Raw genomic sequence first — 24,072 nt, 5'->3', positions numbered from 1 at the left:
CAAGCGTGTCACTGGGCTTCACCCTGGCACGCCCTGCACAGAGAGTAAATGTTGCCAGCAGACACCACACTGTGGCCAGACTACAGCTGTCTGTCACATGGACATCTCAGACAACCAGAATCAGAACATGTGTGTTTTATATGTAAAAGTAAACAATTACTTCTAGTAAAATTAAAACCAAAAACGATAGTCATGTATGGTTTTTGAGAATAAAAACAAAGACTATTGTACAAACCTCTAGAATATTAAATGTCAAGGTTTTATGTCATGTTAAATATCATTATAGTCAATGCATACCATCTAGCCTTGTGGCTTTTTTTTCTTTTTTCTGACTTAGTCTCATTCTGTTGCTCAGGCTGGAGTGCAGTGGTGCAATCCTAGCTCACTGCAGCCTTGACGTCCTGGGCTCAAGCGATCCTCTGGCCTTGGCCTCCTGAGTAGGTGGGACTACAGGAGTGAACCACCATGCCTGGCCCTGCGTGGCTTTGGAACTCTGTTTCACAGCCGTAGAATTCCTCAGAGTCATCCCGGAATGGGGAGGCTGAGTTGCTTAGGTTCTGGATGGCCGGTTCAAAGTGCCTGGTCACATGTATTTGGGAAAAGCTCAGATGATCCTGCTACACCAAACTGCTTGAGGACAACTGCTCCTGGTGGCAGTTTATAAAAAGGGAAATGTTTTGTGATATTGTAAATGACAAATCACCCTCATCATCTGATTGCATTGTCATTAAACGTTGGTCCCAGAAACATCCCTCACCACCATTCCCCTGTAAGCGGGGACATCATTCTCTGAAGCTCCCGTTGTACCCACTGCAGTTCTTCCACCAGCATTTGCTTTCCTGGCGAGGTCAGCGTGACAGTGCGGGGATACAGCGGCTGGGGCCATTCTTCTCTGCCCCCGTCCAGAAATTTCTCAGCACACAGGTTTGAGTCCAGTACCCATGTAGCTCTTATTCCCTCACTGGAGGTCGTATTCCAGTCTTCATCTGCAGTTGGATCTGGCTTTTGTTCGGATCATAATTGAGTGTAGCTTGGTTTCTTGTGGGTGGCTGGCCCTGAAGAAGGGAGAGCTACAGTGAGCATGCTCAGTCATTAAACCTAAATTAGCTTCTCCCCCTACTCCTGGATGGGGCAGAGCTTCCTAAATATGTGTTTTAGGAAGATTTTGACACCAGATTTTTAAAATGCACAGAGCCAGATAAAAGTAAGTGGCTACACTTAATGATATTCGTTAAAGGTGCATGGGAAAAGGAACAAAAGTGCTGAATTACACCTTTTTAAGGGGTTTATGCAAATTATTATATGTATAAGAGTCTTTTAAGCCTGATAATTCCAATCACCAAAAGAGATTTTAGTACGTGTAGGTCCCTATGCCCTACTCTAAACCAATTGAATCAAGGTGCATTAATGTTTATAAAGGTTTCTATGTAACGATCAGCCAGACTTTAGAGCAACTGGCGTTATTAAATAGAGCTTAGTGTCATGTGTGTGTCCTTATTTAAATACAAAGGCTTACATTCACTTTTAAGAAAGTAGGAAATTCATGGTGGGACAAAATTCACACGGGGAAAGGAGGATACCAGCACAAAGCCAAGGGTCTGGAGTCAAAAGGAGCCGACGGGCAAGTTTGGAGGGTGATAGGAAAGCCAGCCTTGAAGCAGTTTCACAGGTGGCCGATGGAGGAGGTTGACAGACTGAATCAGAGCAAGATCAAATGACTTCCCTTCCAGACCCATGGGAGGAGGAGCAGTCGTTGCTCAGATACGAGTTCCAGCATGGCTGTGGGGAAACATAGTTCTCATTTTATAATCACACAAAAATATTTAGAAGGGCAAATAAAAGGAAAAAGCAGTGTTACGATAGGAGACACAATCTATTGAAGGGCAAACCTGTGGTGAAGATAGGCTTTAGGATGGGGTAAAACGTGGGTCTGTGTGGTTTGTGTTTGGCCACCTTTCAAACTAAATTATGTTAAGTTTAACTGTTGGATAAAATATGGAAGGAGAGAAAATGTACTATCTTTTAATGTCACTATCTACAAATAGTAGTTCATTTACACATTTTGTAGGTATATCTCTTCTGTATACCCGTCCCTTCCACGAAGATAATATTAATGACGACAAGATAGATGGCTTCCCCTAATAACAATGAAGCGCTAGTGGATAAAAGCAGAATGGCTTTTAATTTGGGGGGAAAAAGCCCAGAATAGACAACAGCTAATTGCTTATATTTGCCACAGGGACATTTGCAAGTGAGGAGATGACCCGCCACAAAATAGGCACCTGTGGCTGGAGTTCTCACAGTGCTGCTGGGTTCCTGCCGAGGGTCTGCCTGAAGAGCTCCTAAAGATAGGCTTCTGTGCAAGTTTCCCCCAAAAGCCATCTCAGCTACTTTATCTGGATGTCGGTGTTCATTCATTCATTTGTTCAGTGCATCATTACTAAGCGCTATTATCTGTGCCAGGAACTCTGGTTAGTGCCAGGGCTCCAGTGGTGACTGAGGTGGACGTGGCCTCTGCTCTCACTGAGCATGCAGGCTACTCGGGGAGACAGACGTATTAGTTTGGGGCTTATTGAATTTTGAAGAGCCAGTGGCATCCAAGTGGAGTTATCCAGCAGCAATTCTAATCCTTTCCTAATTTTCACTGGTAAACAAGATCGATGTTCTAAGAAGTAAAATAATATTACATAGCGTGTTATAAACCATGCTCCATTATTATATTAAATACAATTTCGTAATTGATTTTTACTTTTATGTTTAAGATTTAGAAAACTTTAGACATTTTCTTTATGTGGTTAAATTAGGGTTTTGTGCAATAATGGATCCAAATAGAAGCATTAGGCCCTTGTTCAGGATGGTGTCTTTATGTGCTTTGTATCAGTCCCACTAAAAACACCTGTTTCCCCAAAGTATGACCTACTCAAACAGTACCTTACTTCTGATACTTCATAGCATTTGGGAGTTTACAGGAGGTATTTGCTCATCATTTTGTTTCTTCCTGACAACTCTGAGGAATACGGGGCAGGTGATGTTTATTTATTTACAGATGGGGAAACTTAGGTTCATAGATATGATTACTTACTTGAAGTCACAGAGCTAGCAAATGGTGGCGGCAGAAGTGGAACCCAGCCTGGGACTCTTTTTCAGGAGTCAGGTCTATTTTTGTTGTATGCTTCCTGTCAATGTATTGACTTACTGGAAAGATAAATTGAATTGTCTTTTTCCACTGAATTCCTCCAGTTGTTATCAAAGAAAAAAAGTTTTAATCCTTTAATTTCTTACTTTTTGTTTCCTGATTCTTCAACAGATTAGTTAATATGTATTAATTATTTTCTATGTATAAATGAGATATAGTTTTTGTGACTAAGAAACTCAGTCCTATAGGAGAGGCCCAGGCATTACAAAAAAATCCCTATGCAGCATGATTAATGCTATCAGTAATGCATGAGCATAGAGCTTTGGATGTGATACCAAGGATGTGATAGTGGCCTGAGCTTTGAAGGAGGATGGGATGGGGTGGGAGGTTTAGAAGAGGCAGTAGAGGATGATACTGAGTAGAAGGGAGAGCTGGTGAAAAAGCTTGGACACAGGGAAGCATGGTGTATTTGGGGATTACCAAGTACTTCTCTTTTACTTTACTATTAGGGGAACTTAGGGGGATTGCTGAAGATGGGGCTGTTAAGGAAAGTGGGACACTTGTGGACAGAAGAGTATTGTATGCCCAGCTAAGAGGTCTGGAATTATGCGGGTGATGGGCACACCTTGAATATACTGAACCAGAGTTTGGCAGGATTTCAGAGATAATTTTGTCCACGGTGGAAAGAATGGACTAGTGGTGGGAAAAATTGATGGCACGGAGAGCACCTGGTAAACTATTGAGTCCAAGAGAATTAGAGGAGCCCAAACTAAGGCAATAGCAAGAGGGGTGGAAAGGGATGGATTTAAGGAACAAAAACTTTTCCATAACAAATAATGTGTAGGATGAGGACTATTATGATGATAATATCTTGACATATCATGTTTTTAAAGAATTATATATTCTTTTGAATCCATTGCCTCACATACCATCATAGCACATAGTGATATGCAGGCATTGTTTCCACTTCAGAGGTGAAAGTCTGTTAGCTATAGAGGCTAAGTTTGACCATTAAAGATGGTCAGGTAGATTCATGATGTTACAGGTTTTGTACAGACATCCAAGAAAGCCTAACACAGCTTTCCTGGAATTTATATGACAGATGAATAAGGAAATGTATAGGCCAAAGAAAAATCCTTTGTTTGAGAGGACAGAACGGATAGTAGTTAGAAGAGATAGGAAAGAAGTGACACAAATAAAATGTAGAGTATTGAAATCTCCCTTGATCCATCTCTCCCATTACAGCAAATTCCATTCCCTAGATGAGAAGTGGAGGTCATGCTGGGATCTGACTGGTAGAAGCTAGAGGTTCTTCTAGGATTCTTGAAGGCATCTGTAAAAGACATGCATCATCACTGACCTTTGCACTTTACACACCTGTTTAATGCTTCTCTAAAAGTGAAAGTGTATACCTACTGGATAAATAAGGCAGTGCCTGATTTTTCAAGGACTCTTAGCTTTACAAAAGGCTCATCGAAGGGCTATATTTAAAGTTGCATTCTCCTTGGGGCATTAAAGTGGTTTTCCACCTAAGCAGCTTCAACTTGTGACACAAAGGCGTTTCTGAAAATTTAGGTGAAATCCTGGAGCATCCATGTGTGTATATAATTTAAAAGAGAAATTACCTTTATTTTCTTTAAGCAAAGGGCATGAAATGAGCAATTCTCTAGCTTTAAGACATTGGACTAAAAACAGTCTCAGAAAGCCAGCTAGATAAGAATTTGTTCAACTTGTAACGCTTTTATTTTTTGAAAATGATTTTTCAAAGTCAGGTTCATTGATCTTTTTGCTTTTAATTTTTTTAAACTAGGTTATTAGATTCCAGTTGGAGTCTATGTGGCTTTACTGATTTTTCACGAGGGTCAGGTAGTACTAAACCTGTTAAGTGACAGATTATATGACTAAATGGCAGTTAATATAAATGTTTCTAAGCCCTTTTTGGGAGGAGGGGAGAGTTTATGCCTCATCCTAGAATTTGTGAACAAAATAAAACGAAAGCATACTTGTTTTTAACAGATTCTTAACCATAACTCTGATTATAACTATTTCTTATATTTGTTACTAACTTTATTATTTTGGTTGAACATTAATATCGAATATAATAGCATGATTTAAAAAAATGAATCTTTGTTTCTTCACTTGGTATACTCATTATTTTGAAATATTTGGAGCCACGTGCTTTTTTCTTAACCACACTTTGATTATATAATTATATTTGCTAGAGCTGTTACAAATTAATCACTTTTTGGTTATGCTTGTTCTTTTATAAGAAGTGTTTGTTTAGCCGTACATAAACAGAAGTTTATTTTGAGGATTAACTTTCATGTGAATAACTGCCTCCCAGCTAAATCTTTTTCATCGCATCTTTTAGAGGACAGCAATAATGTTTTTGTCTTTTTTTTTTCTTCAAGAATTTCAAATTAGCTGTTTGTATATTGTAACACAGAGAGGTTTGTAGCTTCATGAAGGCAAGGACTACATCTTATACACCCTTATATATACACCACCGCGTCACACATCACAGGAGATTAATCCATGCTTATGTAAGATTTGAAGAATGTAATAATTCTGTAGAAAAAACATAAATTATTTGCTTTGAAAATGACTCTATAAGGAACATCTCTAAATGCACAATATTCTCATAAAAAATCGGGGTAGACATTTTCTGCCCCCTAGACGTATGCCTTTGAGCATTGTGTCCGTTTTCATACACGTGAAAAGAAACAGCCTCAAATCTGCTGAACCCTGGAAACCATAAAAGCATTTCCAGCCTGTGTTTCTTGTTTACTTATTGATACCATTTCCCCTCAATCAGGGGCCCAGGGCTTTCCCATTTTCTAATTTTTTTCTTTGTTTTCAAATGCACAGTCACCTTACATACTATTTTATACTGTCGCTAAAAGTTGTTTAGGTCAAGTCAACCAACATTTATTTATGGAGGCCCTCTGATGTGTGACCTAACACCATAGACGGTGATGTTACAAAAATGGGGAGGATGCAGTCTTTGCCCTCTTAAAGGCCGTGACCTGGTGGGACCATAAACACGTGGATGGACACTGTTCAGCGTCATAGGTGCTGTTACACAGACAGGATAAGGATGTGTTAGAGACCCGAAGGTGGGAGTGGTGGCTTCTTCCTTCCCCTGCAGGGTCAAGGAAGCCTTCCCAGGGCTAATGGTGCTGGATGAATGTTGAGATGAATAGATTTCAAGACAGACAAATGGAGCAGAGGATATGGACGGCAGAGGAAGGAGCTTGGGTGGGGCAAGCCATGCATTTGGAGGGCTGCATAGGGGCCTTCTATGGTACATGTAGGAGCTTGGACTTTATATGGAAGGCAGAAGAGAACTAATGAAGGCCTTGAAGCGGTGGCGTAATTTAACTAGATTTTCATTTTAGGAAATTACCCACATAACCATGGGAGAATGAAGTAGGTTATTTACATTTCCTTAAAACCGTGCTTTTAGGACATAAATAGACCAAACATTAACTTTTCTTCCCCATTGCCTTAAACAGAACTTTACAAAAATCCGAATACACCCACTTCTGCCGTTTGAATTTCCAAATGATTTATTCTTTGGCCAAGATATATTTTTATAGCACTTTAATGTTCTATATTTGGATTTAAGAATTACGGGCTGCCTACCTTGGGTGACACCAGATGCTACAGTCATGCAGCTCACCATATAACTCTCCCTAATCCCCCTTGGCAGTGACAACAGGCTTCCCGTATTTCTCCTCAAAGCATCTTGAAATAGGACTGTATTGAATGGGCATGACTGGGCTGCATATTTTAGGCATTTTCAGGAAAAGAAATAAAGAATTCGTATGCAAATGAATCTGAGCAAGCATCTGAAAGAAGAGGAAAGGATTTAGAGTAACAGAAGACTAGCATGATGTCACATGACAAAGTTCAGAGACCTCCTCTTAGCTGAGGTGGCTTCCCATGGTGTTACTGGTCATCTGCAGTCTGGTCCAAAAAGCAGTCCTGTGGTCAGTGCTAGGCCATAAGTCTTGAGTTCTGGACACGATGAGATGGCTCTTCCATGATATTCAATGTAGTTTCTTTCTCCTTCTCTCACTAACTTTGTTAGACTAGAAGCTACATTACCCTCTTAAAAGTTTTTAGCTCTTATCCCAAGGACTTTCTGGGACATTTAACAGTGTTGTAATCTCTTCTTTTCAAAAAAAGTATTTATATTATGGTAAAAATTTTATAACCTAAAATTTACCATCTTAATCATTTCTAAATGTGCATTCCAGTAGCTTTAAGTATATTCACATTGTGCCATGTAATCTGTATATTTTTAGATGAACGCTTCATATTTCTTTCTGATCAGGTTAATTATTTAACATACTATTAAGTCTTGATTTTTATATCTCTTATTTTTTGCACATTCTCTTTTTAATCATAAATGATGAATCAATTTTCTTTGAAGAATAACTCACTAAAATATTGGTAATACAACCTTTGATACTTCCTTTCCACTGTGGTTATATTTTCCTCACATTATATTTTGACCTCTCTGTATGGTAGTGTCCTTTTATGAGTCACAAGTGCACACTTTATGAAGCAGTGAGCTATGAAACTGGATAGGACATTAAAGACTCTGAACCGTTGTTTGATTATTTCAGGTTATTGAGGTGTGGGTGCTAATTGAGCTTTCCTAGTCTAAAGTGAAAATAATGTGTTACCCAGAGATTCTACAGCTCCAATCTTGGTTTGAAAAAAAATCTAGGACTGAAAACATGGAATGAAAATGTATTCTTTTGTGTTTTGAAGGGATGAACATTTGAGTTCAAATTAATTTTTCTTAGGGTAAACTTTTCATTTTTATAAAATAATGTTTAATGATCTTGGGAAGAATAACTATGTAGTATATCTTCAAAAGTAAAATTTTCAAATTGAATAAATAAGTATATTTCAAACTTTTGAATTAGGAAATGCCTGTGTATTTTAGGATATGTTTGGTTATATAATTATTAACTACTGCTGAAAATGCAACAGAAAATTGGAACTCAAAATTTTTTAGTTATTGCTCTCTAACCTCAAGTAATATCAAATTATACTGTTTCAAATGGTATAGGAGACCATTAAGCTAACTGAAGAGAAAGTTTAAAAGAATTAATATTTGTTACTCATAACCATATTAAGGACTGATTTATTTACAAAACAACAACCAAAAAAACTAATCGAATTATTTAAAGAACAACCACCAAAACACTAATCCAATTTATTGTTATATGGAGGCCATCATTTTTAGTTACAGTGGATCTCGAAAGTTCATGAACCCTCTAAAACTGTATGTAATTTTCAGTGTGTGTATTATGTGTGTGTGTGCGTGCACGCACGCATGTTTCTGGAGAGATAGTATTCACAACTTTCAACGGATTCTGAAAAGGCATCTTGATCTAACCAAGTTATGAACCACTGTCACAGATGTTAGTTTGCCCATTTTCCTTTTTATGTGCAGACCCCAATTCACAACTAGACTTTGTTCCAGAAGTAGTTTGTTTATGAACTGGTTGTTAGGAACGTAGACCACATTTTTCTATGAAAGTAATAATATGTATTAAACACACACATATACACACACACACACGTACACAGATGCACACACACACCAGACATTCCCTGACTTACAGTGGTTCAACTCAATGATTTTCCAATTTTCTGATGATGTGAAATCAGTACAAACTGTACTTTGAGTACTCATACAACCATTCTGTTTTTACTTTCAGTACAGTATTCAATTACATGAGACATTCAATACTTTATTAGAAAATAGGCTTTGTATTAAATGATTTTGCCCAACTGTAGGCTAACATAAGTGTTTTGAGCACATTTAAGGTAGACTAGGCCAAGCTGTGATGTTCAGTAGGCTAGGTGTGTTAAACGCATTTTTGACTGACAATATTTTCAACTTACAATGAGTTTATTAGTATGTTCATTGTAACTTGAGGAGCATCTGTACTTACATAAATTATAGAACCTTCACAGTAGTGATACAAAGACAAATGAGATAGACCTCCTGGACTCCAAGTAGTTTATAATCCAGGCTAGGGCAAAAGGCAGGTAAAACCTATCCTCAGTTGAGATTGACCTCCTAATTTACCGGTGACCTTCCTGTTTATTTTTTTGCAGCTGTGTCAGGATTCATTCCTTCTCACCACTACACCCGTAGAAGTATTAGGCAACTGGTATCCTTGGGATTTAGACACATGAGAGAATAGCATGGGGACTTAAGCATTAAGGCAAATTTATGACATGGTTTCTATGGAAAGATGTACTCCTAGTTCTAACTTGGAACCCAAGTTCCTGGGACACAGAGAGTCCTTCACTTGGAGCTTCATTAGTGGATACTGTCTGTGTGATGAATGAAGAATATACATCTCCTCCGCCATGGAGTCTCTCCCTCAAGAGTCCTTTACACAGTTAGCCAGAATAAGGACCTTCTCATTACTAATGACCATTTGTGTTTGAAATATTCATAAGTCAGACTTTTCTTTCTGAAGTGCAGCTTGAAAAATTTTCCCCACTACCCCAGTTAGGTTCTTGATGAGGGATATGATAGTTCTTTGTAGCTAGACTACATAATATCTGGTGAACTTTTATACTATATGTTGGTTGTTGACCAATGGGGGAAGCTAAAGGGTGAAAGAAGGCAGAAAGGAAAGTGGAAGGAGAGGGCATGAGTGCTTCATGATGTCATCACAAGATTTAGCATCTCATTATGCCACATAAAGAGTGGCAGTCTCTTAGTTCATTTTTTGTTGCTTAGAACACCTGAGACAGGGTGATTTATAAGGACAATGAATTTATTTCTTACAGTTCTGAGAGCTGGGAAGTCTGAGGGCGTAGCTGGGCATCTGGTGAGAGCCTTCTTCCTGGCGGGGATTCTCTGCAGAGTCCCAAGGTAACACAGAGTATCACATGGTGAGGGAGCTGAGCATGCTTTTGTGTTAGCTCAGATCTTTCTTCCTCCTCTTGTAAAGCCATCAGTTCCACTCTCATGTCAGCCTATTGATCCATTAACCATTACTCTATGTATGGATTAATCCATTCATGTACACAGAGCACTCATGACCTAATAGCTTCTTCAAGGCTGTAGGTCTCAACACTGATATATTGAGGATTGTATTTCAACATGTAAGTTTCAGAGGGGACATCAAATTATAACAGACAGTGTCAGTCTTTCTTCATAATTCTTAATGTTTTCTACAGGTCCTGGGAAAGCTTTTTAGATTAGACTTTTAGCATATCATGTCATTGCATATGATATGTGCACATATTTTGAAACATGGATCAAGAAGATATGCTCCACCTATGTAGATGAATAGGAAATTTTGTCTTCAGAGAATGTAATAAAGAGTGGGCATGTTTTGGAGTTAAACATGAATTTTCACTAAGAATTATAATTACTTTAGCCAAATAATTTTGCAAGGCGTTCTTTGATTTGACTAAAAAATGTATATGATCCAAGACCACAATATTTTTTAGCCTTATAAAAAGATGTGACTAACTTTAGAAAAGACAGAGATTTGGATTAGCTTGTACTTTAACCATTTGCTACCAAAAAGCCAACGTAGAGAACTGTGGTCTGTTCCTTAGTTACATACTAGCTACATTAAGTCACTAATTCCGCAGATATGGAGGTGCCTCTTTACAGATATGCAAAATGTATATTATAAATTTCAAAAAGTTATACATTTTATGATGTTCCTCTAATAGTGTCTATCTGCAGAGTAATTGCTACAAACCAATATTTTAGATAATTATACCTGTTCATATTTTCTAAAAAAAAAAAAAAGCAATGTAGACAGGAAATTAGTAACAGAGCAGCTGAAAATTAGAATGACTAGATTCTGTGTTGAGGTTAATAGTCATGCATGTACAAATAATGTTTTTCCATAGAAGATAATCTTTGTGACTTTGGGTTAGACAAAGCTTTCTTAGATTTGACGTGATTCATAAAAGAAAAAAATGGATAAATAGGACTTCATCAAATTCAGGATCCCTCTGATCTTCAAAAGATGCCATGAATACAATGGAAAAAACAAGTCACAGACTGGGAAGAAATATTTGCAAATCACATGTTAGATAAATACGTTGCATCTAGAATATGTAAAGGTTATTTAAGATGCAAAAATAGGAAAACGGACAATTCCATTATAAAAATGGACTGAAGATTCAAACAGACAGTTCATCAGTGAAGATGTGCAAGTGAAAAATAAGCACAGGAAAATGCTCAAAATCAGTAGTCATTAGGGAAACGCACATTACAACCACAATGAGATACTGTATACCTATTAGAATGCCTAAAATTAAAGTGACTGACTGGATGTTGGTGAGGATGTGAAGCAGCTGTTGGCAGCAGACCAGTGGCTGCCTGGGGACAGGCAGCGATTATAAAGGGATACAAGGGAAGTTTTGATTGTGGCGAGTATGTTCAGTATCTTGACTATGGTAGTGGTTTCATGGCCATATTTGTATGTCAAAACATATCAAATTGTACACTTTAAGCATGTGCAGTTTCTAATACGATCATGATATCTCAGTAAAGCTGTACATTTTCTTTCCTGTAATGTTGTTTCCTTTGGTTTGTATTTCTGACTTAATTGGTGATAACATAGATTTTATTTCAGGGGTGCATTCCTAAGATGTATGACTATTTAAAAGATACAAATAATTAGACGATAAATATGGATTTTTAGTCTTTCTGGTATAAATGTCACATAATAAATCTGAATATTTCCGATAATTTTGACATGCAGCTAATACTGATATGCACTTACTATTAACACTCTCAGCCTCAATAGATTTAAATTATATTAATTTGACTTATTTAAAAATTTATATTGTTATTTATGTTTTCCCCCTTTTTAAAAATACCTTTGTTAGGAGTATGTTTTAATTTTTATTGTTATAAGCAAAAGTTCAGTGTGATTTATGGAATAAAAAGATAGTTATAGAATATAAGTCAGTGTGAATTGCTGTACGTGTTGTTTCCTTTCTGTATTGGGATTCCATGTTATGAAATATTGCTAAAAATAAGTAGGCTTTGGAGTGAGACTTGGGGACCTCTTAATTCCTGCTACAGTGAGTGGTGGTAACAGTGTATTTGGTGATAGGGTTTGCCCTGTGTTTACGTGGGTCCTGGGCTCTGGTGACGGGGGAGATGATCGAAGATGACCTACCCCACCCGTATATATTAAGCTGGCGCCATGTGGTAGGACATTGAAATGGTGGTTTACACTATAGAAAATGAGTTGCAATTATAAAAAAAAGGCAGGGGAGGGAGGCCTTAGAATGCTGGCATTAAATTATTTTTCTTAAGAGTTTGTGCAAAATGGGGCCTGGAGTTTCACTCCAGGAGCACTTTTAGCTGCTGCCACATGAAGCTTATTAAGGGCAAGATTTCTCCCGACATCTGGCCTTTCTCACTGCTTCCTCTCAGGAGGCCTCTCTCACCATTGCTTCTGTGTGGACTCCAACAGCTGTAATTGGTTTAGATGTGCAGCTAGACCCTACCCTAGTCTAAGGCAGTGGCTTTCCACCGTGGCTGCCATTCGAGTCACCACCTCCTTTCTCACCCGTTTCCCCATTGTCACTTTTCTGCCTTAAACATTCCACTAGCTTTTTGCACTTAGAAGAAAAAGCACACTCCCTGTTGTGTCCAGCATATTCTGACTCTTGTCTCCTGTAACCTCCTCTCTTGATACAGTCCTACTCCAGCTGTTATTTGTCCTGACAGTGGCTGCAAACACTTATTTACTTCTTACAAAAAGCTCTTATAATTTGATGCCTGGCAAACACTCCCCGGACTTAATAGCATAATGATATCATAATAATAACACTTTCTGCCATCTATTGAATGTTTTCTCTAACCCAGACAGTGTGCTAAGTGCTCTACAGGCATTATCTTATAATTAAGTAAGATGCAACAAACTTGTGAAGTTGGTATTGTTATTTCCGATTTTTAGGAGAGAAAACTGAGGTGTAGAGTTGAAGTAATTTGTCCAGGTTCACACTGTTATTGTATGCTGGAGCCTGGCTTGAAATCTGTCTGTCTGACTCTAAATTGGCTCTTTGGTACTGACTTTCAAAAGTGTTTTGTTACGATTAAATTGTAATGATTCCACAACAGTTCCAGGAAGACAGTCTTAGAGCAAGCTGTAGAGTAAAATTCTTATTGAAATTCAAAGTAAATATTAATGCAACTTAACTGTCTTACTGGAGACAACAAACTTTTCTCAATATATTATGTCTTTATGGTAGTAAGAAATAATGTTGTGTAAAAGTTGGAAATGAACGGTGGAATCAGAGATATGATCTCAGCACCTGCCATTTATTCGTATAGATCTCATTATCATATGAACCAGATAATGTTCTAGGCACTGGATATATTGTCAGTGTGCAATCCAGTGGGATGATTTAAAATTTTGGTTCTACAAGCGGTTTTTCTCTTGGAGGCTCACTATAGCACTGTAACTCTTTATTGAATGCTGTATAAATGTGATCCATCTTGGACCCTATCCTAAGGGGGTCTATTTGAGCCAGTGTTGTGACATGGCCTCTAAGGTAATCCTATAGGAAGGCTCTAGTGTAGTTTGCTTTCTTTTTTCCTTTCTTTCCATCCAATTAAAATGAAACATTAAATTTAACTGTTTTAAATATAATAAACTCAGGGACCTTATATTCTAATAGGGATAGCACAATAAGCATAGTAAATGACATTATGTGTCAGAAGATGGAAAGTACTTCGTGGGGTGGGTAATAAGATCAGGATGGGGGAAAATATGGTGAGCAAGTACAAGTTTCAGTGTGAAACACGCAGTTACTCAGGTGGGTCTCATTGAGATGGTCAAGACCTGAAGTGGATGAAGGGGACAGGACAGCCAGAGAGATATCTGAGAGAGGAGAGGGGAGGTAGTGCCAGCCTACAGCAGGAGTTTGTAGGCCCACTGCAGAAGAAAGCAGCCGTTGTGATGGAGGAAATCAAGAGAGGGAAACGCTAGATGAGGTCAAAGAGGTTCAAAGTATTTTGCTGCCAAAAATGAAATGAGCTAGCATACCTAAGGCATTTAACCAGAGCCTGGCCCAGGGCGACAGCATCCCTGCTTACCTCCTCCAGCTGCATCTCCCTCTGCTCCCTCTTGCAAACTCTTCACTGCATTTATAGCAGAAAACTCTTTGCAGATGCCCCAAATATCCATGTTTTAACCTTTCTACTTTTGCACACACCTAAAATGTCCTTCCCCCATCTCTCATCATAAACTCCTTCAAGACCCACCTTGGGACCTTGTCTGGGAACACTGCTTTCACTCCCTCTGAGATGAGCTAATGCTTCCTTCTCTGGACCACCTGCACAGTACTGTGTATATGTTAGAAATAACACCTGGCTAATGGTAGCTAACATTTAATGAGCACATACTATACACCATGCCCTAAGTCCTTTAATGTGTTTTTTATTTATTTCTCACAACAACCCTATAAGGTATGTCCTATTGTCATCCCCATTTTACAGATGAATAAATAAAGCCATGAAGAAGTTTAGTAACTTGCCTGAGATCATCCAGCTACTAAGTGGTGGCACCAGGAGGCGAACCCAAGGTTTCTGGCTCCAGGACCTATGCTCTTTCGTAATCATATTATACTGCACCTCCACCATACTTACAATATACAAGGCAGTGTGCACATAACACTGTATTGCAAGTATCAGTGTATGTGCATGTGTCTTGCCTATTACTCATGAATTCTTTGTGGGCAGGGAACCATGTCAAATTCACTTTTGCTCTTTGGGGCTTTGCATATATGCAAAGCTGTGATGAGAGTAACATATTCTCTTGTAATTTGTAAGGCATGAGAAATATTATTCCAAATGTTAACGAAAATGCACCATTGGCTCTGAATTTCATTTGGGTTTGAATTTCATTGTAACCGTGTCATGGTGCTTCTGCTTCTCTCTAGACCAGTATTAAAGAGGGACCGCTATTGAAGCAAACCAGTTCTTTCCAAAGGTGGAAAAAGCGATACTTCAAACTTCGAGGCCGCACCCTTTACTACGCAAAGGACTCAAAGGTAATTCGAGATAATACTAGTTTCAAGCATTTGAGACTGTGGATGGATGTAAAATTTTGGTTCTGTAAGCTGTTTTTGTTTTGGAAATGCACTGTAGCATTGTGCTCTTACATGAATTCAATGTAAATGTGATCCATCGTGGACCCCATACCAAGCGGGTCTATTTGAGTCAGTTCCAAAACATGTCCCTAAGAATAATCTTTTAAGAAGGCCCTAGTATAGTTTCATTTCTTTCTTCCTTTCTTCTTTCTTGACAATTAAAATAAAGCGTTAAATGTAACCTTATTAGATGTAATAAACACAACGTTTTTGGTTTCCACCTTTTACCTTGTAAATCTTTCCCTGACCATGAGAGAAAGAGAGAGCTGCTGTAGTTGCTAAGAATTCATGCTCTGTGTTCAGACGAGAGCTCATATCCCACTTCCAGCATATTCCAGTGGAGTGGCTGTGGACAGCACGTGTTGCTGAGAGGAGGCTTAAAGGAGAAAATACACATCAAGAGCTTACATGGTACCTGACGTAAACTAATCACTCCAGTATGCTGGTAATTAGGAATAAAAATCATATGGAAATCAAATCAAGACTTAAAATATTTTTTACGTAACAGTTGAATCAAATAATAATAATACAGTTTTGGGAGAAGCCATTTGTAAAAACTCATATTTTAATATTCAAAAATAAACATTAGGATTTCTGGCTACTGTGCCAGTTGAATAATCAATTATTTTCATTTTTATAAATGTATACTCCTGATATAATTGGTAGAATTGTACACCAGGAGGTAAAAACAAGCAAACAAACCTAATTCTGAGTTTATGTATCTATAGAAGTAATAACCATGTAAAATAATCTTATTTTACAAGTCATTATGTTCAGAATTGTCCCTGATCTGGCTCCATCCTGATTTTTCACATTTATCTCTAGACAGCATTGGCTATTTGACAGCCTCCAGTTTGGGCTCATGCTACCATCATTATGATGACTTTGCCTTTTCCATCTGCACTTGACAAAGTTCCCTGTTCAAGATCCCCTCAAATACTCCTTATTCCATGATTCACAAGAGAGAGAGAGTTCAGTTCTCTGCTGAATTAATCATCTGTGACCTTCTATAGCATTTCATTGTATTTCTTCTCTTTTACTCTTGTCTATCTTACCTTAAAGTTACTTGTGTCTATTTAATCTCCTGTGCTAGACTGTAGATTCCTTCCAGTCAATGAACAAGTCTTACAGTCAGATTGGTTGAACTGAAGTAGGCTAGTTCTACAGTCTACTTCGGTGTCAAGTCCAACTGTCAACTACTTCAAGTTCTAGTTTCCGCAGTTCTAGTGGTGCACCGTTACGCCTGCCTTGCTGGAAGAATGCTGAATGAGTGTGAACAATGAGTGACTAAAAGTGGGAAGACTACATTTATTCACTAGGATTTCCTTCTTGCTACTTCGCATGTTAAGAGTATACAGAAAAGGTCATCTGCTACTTGCAAAGCAAATTCATTACCTCATTTGAACACATAGTTACAGATGAGGAAAATAAGGTTCACAAGGTTCAGTTACTCGTCGTGAGCTAAGCCAGGACTAGTTCTCAGCTCTCACCCTGCAAGCCTGGAAACAATGATATTGCCTCTGCCTCCCTGGCAGAGCTGTTACAAGCTTCAGAGAGATTGCATTGTGCATGTGTATGCCACACACTCAGCAGGTTCCCCATAAGTGGTAGCTGTTATGCTTCCAGAGAGCACAGAATATTTGCATTGAAATGGTGTTCCCAGGAGGTCTTTAAAGTCCTTTTCAGTTGGGGTTTTATGAATTAGTTGTACTTCATGCTTTTATTTTTCCTTTCTAGGAAGAAATTGCAGAGAGTACCACCAACTTAACTTTTTTTCCCCCCATTTTCTATTCCTAATTCCTGTATTGAAAGAATGTATTGAAGAGCATTGAGTTAGGTTTTCTTCTAATGTCTTTATATGTTTTTTTTCATTAACAGTCTCTGATATTTGATGAAGTTGACCTCTCAGATGCTAGTGTAGCTGAAGCAAGCACGAAAAATGCTAACAACAGCTTCACGGTATGGTTATATTCTGCTAACTCCCTTCTCAAAAGTTATAGAATGACCTCTCTTAAGCACGTACAGAATGCCCTGTTCAATTGCAAACTGTTGTTAACTTATGCATGTTGGAGTTCCTACCAACACAATCAACTTTAAATACACTGTATATTCTAACACCCAGTACCAGTTATGACTCATTTAAGCTGGAGTTAAATATACTTTTTAAAAATTTTATAATTTTTCCCTTTTAATTTTAATGCTTTAAGTTTTTCACCTCCTTTAAATTAATACTTCAATTAATTCCATTGTTCTTGAATATTTAAAAAGTGTATTTACCTTCAGTCTTAAAAATAATATTTTCTCTATGTAGTCTGCTTTCACTCCATTTCACCCCAGTTGCCATCGTTCAGGCAGTTGCTGTAGTTCAGGGCTTCACTTCTCACTTAGGTGATTCATTCGACAGCTCTGTTCCAGTTTCTTCTTTTCTGATCACAGATCACGTTGCTTAAAAAGGCGTCACTGGTTCCACATTGCCTGCGAATGGCATCCCCAACTCAGTCTTCAGATCCTGTAAGATCATGCCTCAGCATTCTAGTATTACCGGACAATTAATTTGTCCTTCTCTGTCCCACCAGTGCAGCAATTCTACCTGTGCCTGTGCTTTTCCTGTTCCCTCTGACTTCAGTGATTCCTCCCCCATCTATCGCTGTGAGAATCCTACCAATTCTTCAAAGCTTATTATAACCCATTTTTTTTCCAACTTCTTTCATTCACAAAGTATGGATTGAGTTCCCACCATGTGTTAAGCACAAGAAATTCAGAGGTGAATGTGTATGTATATAATTTCCCTCAAGATATTCCTGGCATTGTTCAGCCCATTTTCCTGTGGGCTACTTTTTATAACTACATACTCGCTAGGTCCTCAAAGGTGCATTGTTCTTGCTCTGTTGTTACTCCCATCCACACCCCCAGTCCTCCCGGGAAAGCTACTGCTCCTGACAGCAGTGTGCAGTGTGCATCCCCTAGGCATGCCAGGGCAGGGGAGACAGACTGCTAAACAGGTGTACAGCAGTGCCATGATAGAGGTGAGCACTGGTAAGGGTGGGGGAAACAGAGGACACAGATGAATTCAGATGTTGCCTTATTGATTTATGGGCATGTGGGATAATTCATAGTGTAAATATTCCTCCCCATCTCCCCCAGCCCCCAGGGAGAGTTTAGTCTGAGAAGAGGAAAGCCAAGAATAGAGTCCTGGGAAAATGTTAAAATTCAAGGTTTAACCAATAAAGACTCAGAGCATTCTTAAGTAAAGGAGACTCAGGAGTCAGTGATGTTATAAAAACCAAGCAGAAGAGAGTTTCAAGATAGATGCTTTGACGTGTCATATACTGTAGAGAGGTCAAGTCAAAGAAGAATTGAAAAGTGATGGTTGAATTTGTTAATTTGGAGGTCATTTGGTCCCATTGATGTGAGCAGTTTCAGTGTGGGGTGGGGCTGGGGGCAGGCATTAGGCTGCACTGTGAATGCAAGTGAAAGGCAGGCAGAGATAAGGTAGGTAACTGTTTTCTAAAAGCTTGGCTGTTAAAAGGAGAACAAAGATAGCTAGTAAAATGTTTCGGCCAGAAGAGAATTTTAGTTTTGTTGTTGTTCTTTTGTTGTGTTTTAAAAATGATTTTGAATGCATTTATATGAAGAGAGGAGGAATAGTTAGAACCAAAAGTTGAAGACTCGAGAGAGAGGGAATGACTGATGAAGCATGATTGCTGAGTAAGCTGACGGGCGTAGGAATCAGAGCGCAGGTTAAGAGACCAGCGTCGAACGGGAGACAGAAAGCTTACAGAGGCAGGCGTGGCCAGGAAGTTTATATATTTCAAAACCAAATGCTGTTTTCTCAGTGAAATTGAAGGATAAGGTTATCTGCTGTGAGTGAAAGTTGAGAATGGTGAATAGTTGGTTCTGTAGAAACAGAGAATCGAAACTGAGCAGGGACCTATAGATGATTACTAAGTAGTGAGTGATGTCTACCAAAGATTGGAGATCAGGTTTAGTAATGTCGTTACTCCCTGTGCTTATAACATTTTCTTTAAGTGGGAGTAGAGAACAAACAAATGAATTGATCCAGGGTTGATGGTTTATAGGGCATATTGAACAGAAAGAGAAAGGGATTGCTAGATATTTGACGGATTGATAAATCATCCATCTCTCTGCTCTTCTCAGTTTTTGAGATTACAGTACAGAGCAGGGGACAGCTTTGGCTGAACAGGATTCAACAACCACTAAATACAGAGCTTCTGATGAGTTGTTGGAGACCTAAGGCCAAAACGTTGCTTATTCCTTCTTTCTCCCACTTGAAGATGGGGTAGGGTGAGGTAGAAAGAACTTCACCAGTCCTACTAGTAGGATTAGCCACTTGCTTTTCCCTGGGCAGTGAACAATAATCCTCTCTCTGCTGGAGCTTCATGGAGGGGGAGTAAGGGTTCCCCCCAATCAACATTTATTTGTTTGTTTTTTAATCCTCTTTATTTTTTAATGACACATAATGATTGTATGTATTTATAGGATACATAGTGATGTTTCGATGCGTGTAACGTACAGTGATCAGATCAAGGTAATTAGGATATCCGTCATCTCAAACATTGACCATTTCTTTGTGTTGCACACATTCAATATTCTGCTTTAGCTATTTGAAGCTATATAATGTATTACTGTTAACTGTAGTCATCCTACGGTGCTATAGAACACTAGAAATTAATCCTCCTATTTAGCTAGAATTTTGTATCCTTTAAGAGTTTAATCTGAAAGAGGGTTTCAAATTTAAGATTTGAAGCATGCATTAATTTCAGGTGAAGACAAAGTCTAGGGTTTTGGAGTAGGAAATTACTCAAATCCTTACACAGGTCTTTCTTGGCCCTTCAACTCGGCACGTGATCTTTCTTATAGAATTTCTTACAGAATTTAGCATATGCTGCCTTATACTTAGTTAAGTATTTATTTTTGGCCAGGCATAGTGGCTCACACCTGTAATCCCAACACTTTGAAAGGCTAAGGCAGGAGGATTACTTGAGGCCAGGAGTTTGAGACCAGCCTGGGGAACATAGTGAGATTCCCATCTCTACAACAAATACAAAACTTAGCTGGGTATGGTGGCATGCACCTATAGTCCCAGCCACTCAGGTGGTTGATTCCTTGAGGAGTTCAAGACTCTAGTGAGCTATGATCCCAGCCTGTGCAACAGAGTGAGACCCTGTCTAAAAAAAAGTTTTTTTTTGGCTGGGCTTGATGGCTCACGCCTGTAATCCCAGCACTTTGGGAGGCTGAGGCGGGTGGATCATGAGGTCAGGAGATCGAGACCATCCTGGCTAACATGGTGAAACCCTGTCTCTACTAAAAAAAATACAAAAAATTAGCCAGGTACGGTGGCACATGCCAGTAGTCCCAGTTACTTAGGCGGCTGAGGCAGGAGAATCGCTTGAACCCGGGAGGTGGAGGTTGCAGTGAGCTCAGATTGTGCCACTGCACTCCAGCCTGGGTGACAGAGCAAGACTCTGTCTCAAAAAAAAAAAAAAATTTTTTTTTTTTACTATTTATTTTTATTATAATCTCCTTGAGGATAGGGACTCTGTCATACCTTTTTATCTCATGGTGCCTTATCCATAAGTTTTTGTTGATTTTAACTAATAAGATGAAAGTTTATTTTAGGCATCAGAAGACTTTTTGTTGAAATATTTTCAAGAAATTTATTCATTCAACCAAATACTATTTTTTTAGTTTATTGGACTAGAAATATAGGGACTGGTTGGGCACAGTGGCTCAAGCCTATAATGCCAGCATTTTGGGAGGCTGGTGGTAGGATCTCATGAAGCCAGGAGTTTGAGACCAGCCTGGGGAACATAGTGAGACCGCCCTCTTCTCTACAAAAAAATATACAAAAATTAGCTAGGTGTAGTGGTGCGTGCCTGTAGTGCCAGTTATTCCAGAGGCTGAGATGGGAGGATCGCTTGAGCTCCGGAGTTCGAGGTTGCAGTGAGCTATGATTGCACCATTGCTTTCCAGCGTGGACAACAAAGTGATTCCCTGTCTCTAAAACAAAACAAAGCAAAATAAAAGAACAAAGAAACAGGCCGGGCGCGGTGGCTCAAGCCTGTAATCCCAGCACTTTGGGAGGCCGAGACGGGCAGATCACGAGGTCAGGAGATCGAGACCATCCTGGCTAACACGGTGAAACCCCGTCTCTACTAAAAAATACAAAAAACTAGCCGGGCGAGGTGGCGGGCGCCTGTAGTCCCAGCTACTCCGGAGGCTGAGGCAGGAGAATGGCGTAAACCCAGGAGGCGGAGCTTGCAGTGAGCTGAGATCCGGCCACTGCACTCCAGCCTGGGCGACAGAGCAAGAGCAAGACTCCGTCTCAAAAAAAAAAAAAAAAAAAAAAAAAGAACAAAGAAACAAAAACAGATGTAGGGACTAAAAAGTTAGGCAGATTGCTTAGGGTTTTAGAGCAAATGAATTTGGTAGAACTTTCCAGGGTATAAAATGGAGCAAGAGACATGTTTTCAACCAGTTATTGGCAAACCTTCCTCTCTTTAAATATTTAAATATCTTACCTTCCTCAATTATTGTGACTGCTACTGATGCTGTTATTGTGGCTGGTTTGTGTCAGAGGCTAATGGTGTAGTTTGGTGTATTATGGCTGGAGGATCCAGGAATGGCCAAATTCTGCTTCATTTCAGCCATCCCTCCTCTTGCTGAAGTTTCTAAGGGTGATATATTGACAAAGTACAATAGTGGATGGAAACTACATAAATAGGAAACGGAAAATGGAAAACCTGTGCTTTGCCTGAAAATCCAGTGCTGAACTCTCTGGTAAAATGGGTTCTAGAGATCAGGGCAGTGACTGACCTAGCCTGGGAAGTTCCTCAGTGTCATTTCTGTGACGTTCAGTTGGGTATGAGTGAGTCCCTAAGGCCGGCCAGGCTTCGAGGGGGCCACAGACATTAAGACAGTCGTGTCAGAGGATCGGGGACATGATGTAAAACCTACGCACAGTATGATTACTCTTCCTTTCTTGTGCAGTCTCTCACTCTCAACTCTGGAGTTAATAACTGTTTTTTTTTGTTATCTAAATTGTCTCAGGTACTCTATTAATTTTCTACTGCTGTAGAACAACCAACCACAAACTTAGTGGCTTAAAAAAAAATGTCCATTTATCTCAGTTTTTATAGGCCACACAGTATTGCTAGATTCTTCTGCTCCAGGTCTTACAATATGAATAAATAGATATGGGTTGGGCAGGGTGGCTCACGTCTGTAATCCCTGCACTTTGGGAGGCTGAGGTTGGCGGGTCACTTGAGGTCAGGAGTTGGAAACCAGCCTGGCCAACATGGTGAAACCCTGTCTATACTAAATACAAAAATTTGCTGGGTGTGGTGGCTCATGCCTGTAATCCCAGCACTTTGGGAGGCCCAGGCAGGTGGATCACTTGAGGCTAGGCAAAGCCCTCATCTCTACTAAATATGCAAAAATTAGCTGGATGTATTGGTGCATGCCAGTAGTCCCAGCTACCTGGGAGGCTGAGGTGGGAGAATTGCTTGAACCCGGGAAGCGGAGGTTGCAGTGAGCCGAGATTGTGCCACTGCACTCCAGCCTGGGCAACAGAGCAAGACTCTGTCTCAAAAAAAAGAAAGAAACAGATATGACAAATTTGTATATATACTTTTATTGACTCAAATTGAGCTAATCTTAGCCATGGTTTGAGTTTATGATTTCACAAGTGTCTTCTGCCATAATAAAACTTACTAACAATGAAAGTATTTTTTTGTGATTTTAGGCGACAGTGATGTGATCAGGGAATGGAAAAGGACAATTTTTGACATCATTTAGGTTAATGTTTATTAATATATTTATAGTTCAAGCCCAGCATGGTCGCATATGCCTATAATCCCAGTACTTTGGGAAGCCGAGGTGGGAGAATCACTTGAGCCCAAGAGTTGAAGACCAGCCTGGGCAACATGGCGAAACCCCATCTCTACAAAAAATGAAAAAATTAACTGAGTGTCGTGGTGCATGCCTGTAGTCAAAGCTACTCAGGAGGCTGAGGTGGGAGGATTGCTTGAGTGGAGGTTGCAGTGAGTCACTGCAAGATCGCACCACTGCACTCCAGTCTGGGCAACAGAGAAAGACCCAGTCTCTAAAAAAAAAAAAAAGAGAGAGAGAGAGAGAAAGAAAAAGAAAAAATGATAATTTATTTGTAGTTTAAGTTCTACCATGGCATTTTCTATGATGGTTAAATCAATAAAATGTTCTTTTTTGTCGTTCATTTAAAAAAATTCATTTAAAAAATTTGATTACTATCTGCATGGTGTTTTGGAAGTTTCATTTTTATCTTTAACATAACCCTATGCTGTATGTGAATGTATTCCTCCCAGATGAGGCTAGAGAGAATTGATCTCTTTTTGGTCACACTAGTGCTACCCTGGGAAAGGGCTCCCAGACCTCCTGATGTTTAATCCGAGACTCTTTCCAGTCAGACAGAATACTTTCTATCTGGGTAGTCTCTGCCTCTGCTGTTCTCTTTCTTCCTCAAACACCGCTCTCTTTCCTCACTTATCAGGATATGTCTATCCCCAGAATTTTTTTATTTTATTTTATTTATCCCATTTGTAGAGGATAGGAGCTTAGACCATGAAAGTCAAACAGCCTGGGTTTGGATCCTGACTTGGCTACATCCAGTTAATGTGACCTTGGACAAATTGGTTAACCTCTCTAAATCCCAGTTTCCTCACCAGTCATTGAGAATAACAAGAGTACCTGCCTCATAG

At 39.2% G+C, this 24,072-nt stretch overlaps 1 protein-coding gene across 1 annotated transcript in view; it reads left to right on the top strand.

Moving 5' to 3' along the window:
* Positions 1-24,072, top strand: part of DGKH (diacylglycerol kinase eta) — a 204,228-nt gene that overhangs the window by 77,675 nt on the left and 102,481 nt on the right. Inside the window, exons 3-4 of the mRNA XM_023208912.1 lie at positions 15,107-15,217; positions 17,195-17,275. Of these exons, the coding sequence (XP_023064680.1) occupies positions 15,107-15,217; positions 17,195-17,275 (192 nt within the window). The remainder of the gene's footprint in view (positions 1-15,106; positions 15,218-17,194; positions 17,276-24,072) is intronic.

The sequence above is a fragment of the Piliocolobus tephrosceles genome, chromosome X (genome assembly GCF_002776525.5).
Source record: "Piliocolobus tephrosceles isolate RC106 chromosome X, ASM277652v3, whole genome shotgun sequence".
Lineage (NCBI taxonomy): Eukaryota > Metazoa > Chordata > Mammalia > Primates > Cercopithecidae > Piliocolobus > Piliocolobus tephrosceles.
The sequence above is the reverse complement of the archived record's forward strand: the minus strand, read 5'-3'. Positions and strand labels throughout refer to the sequence as shown.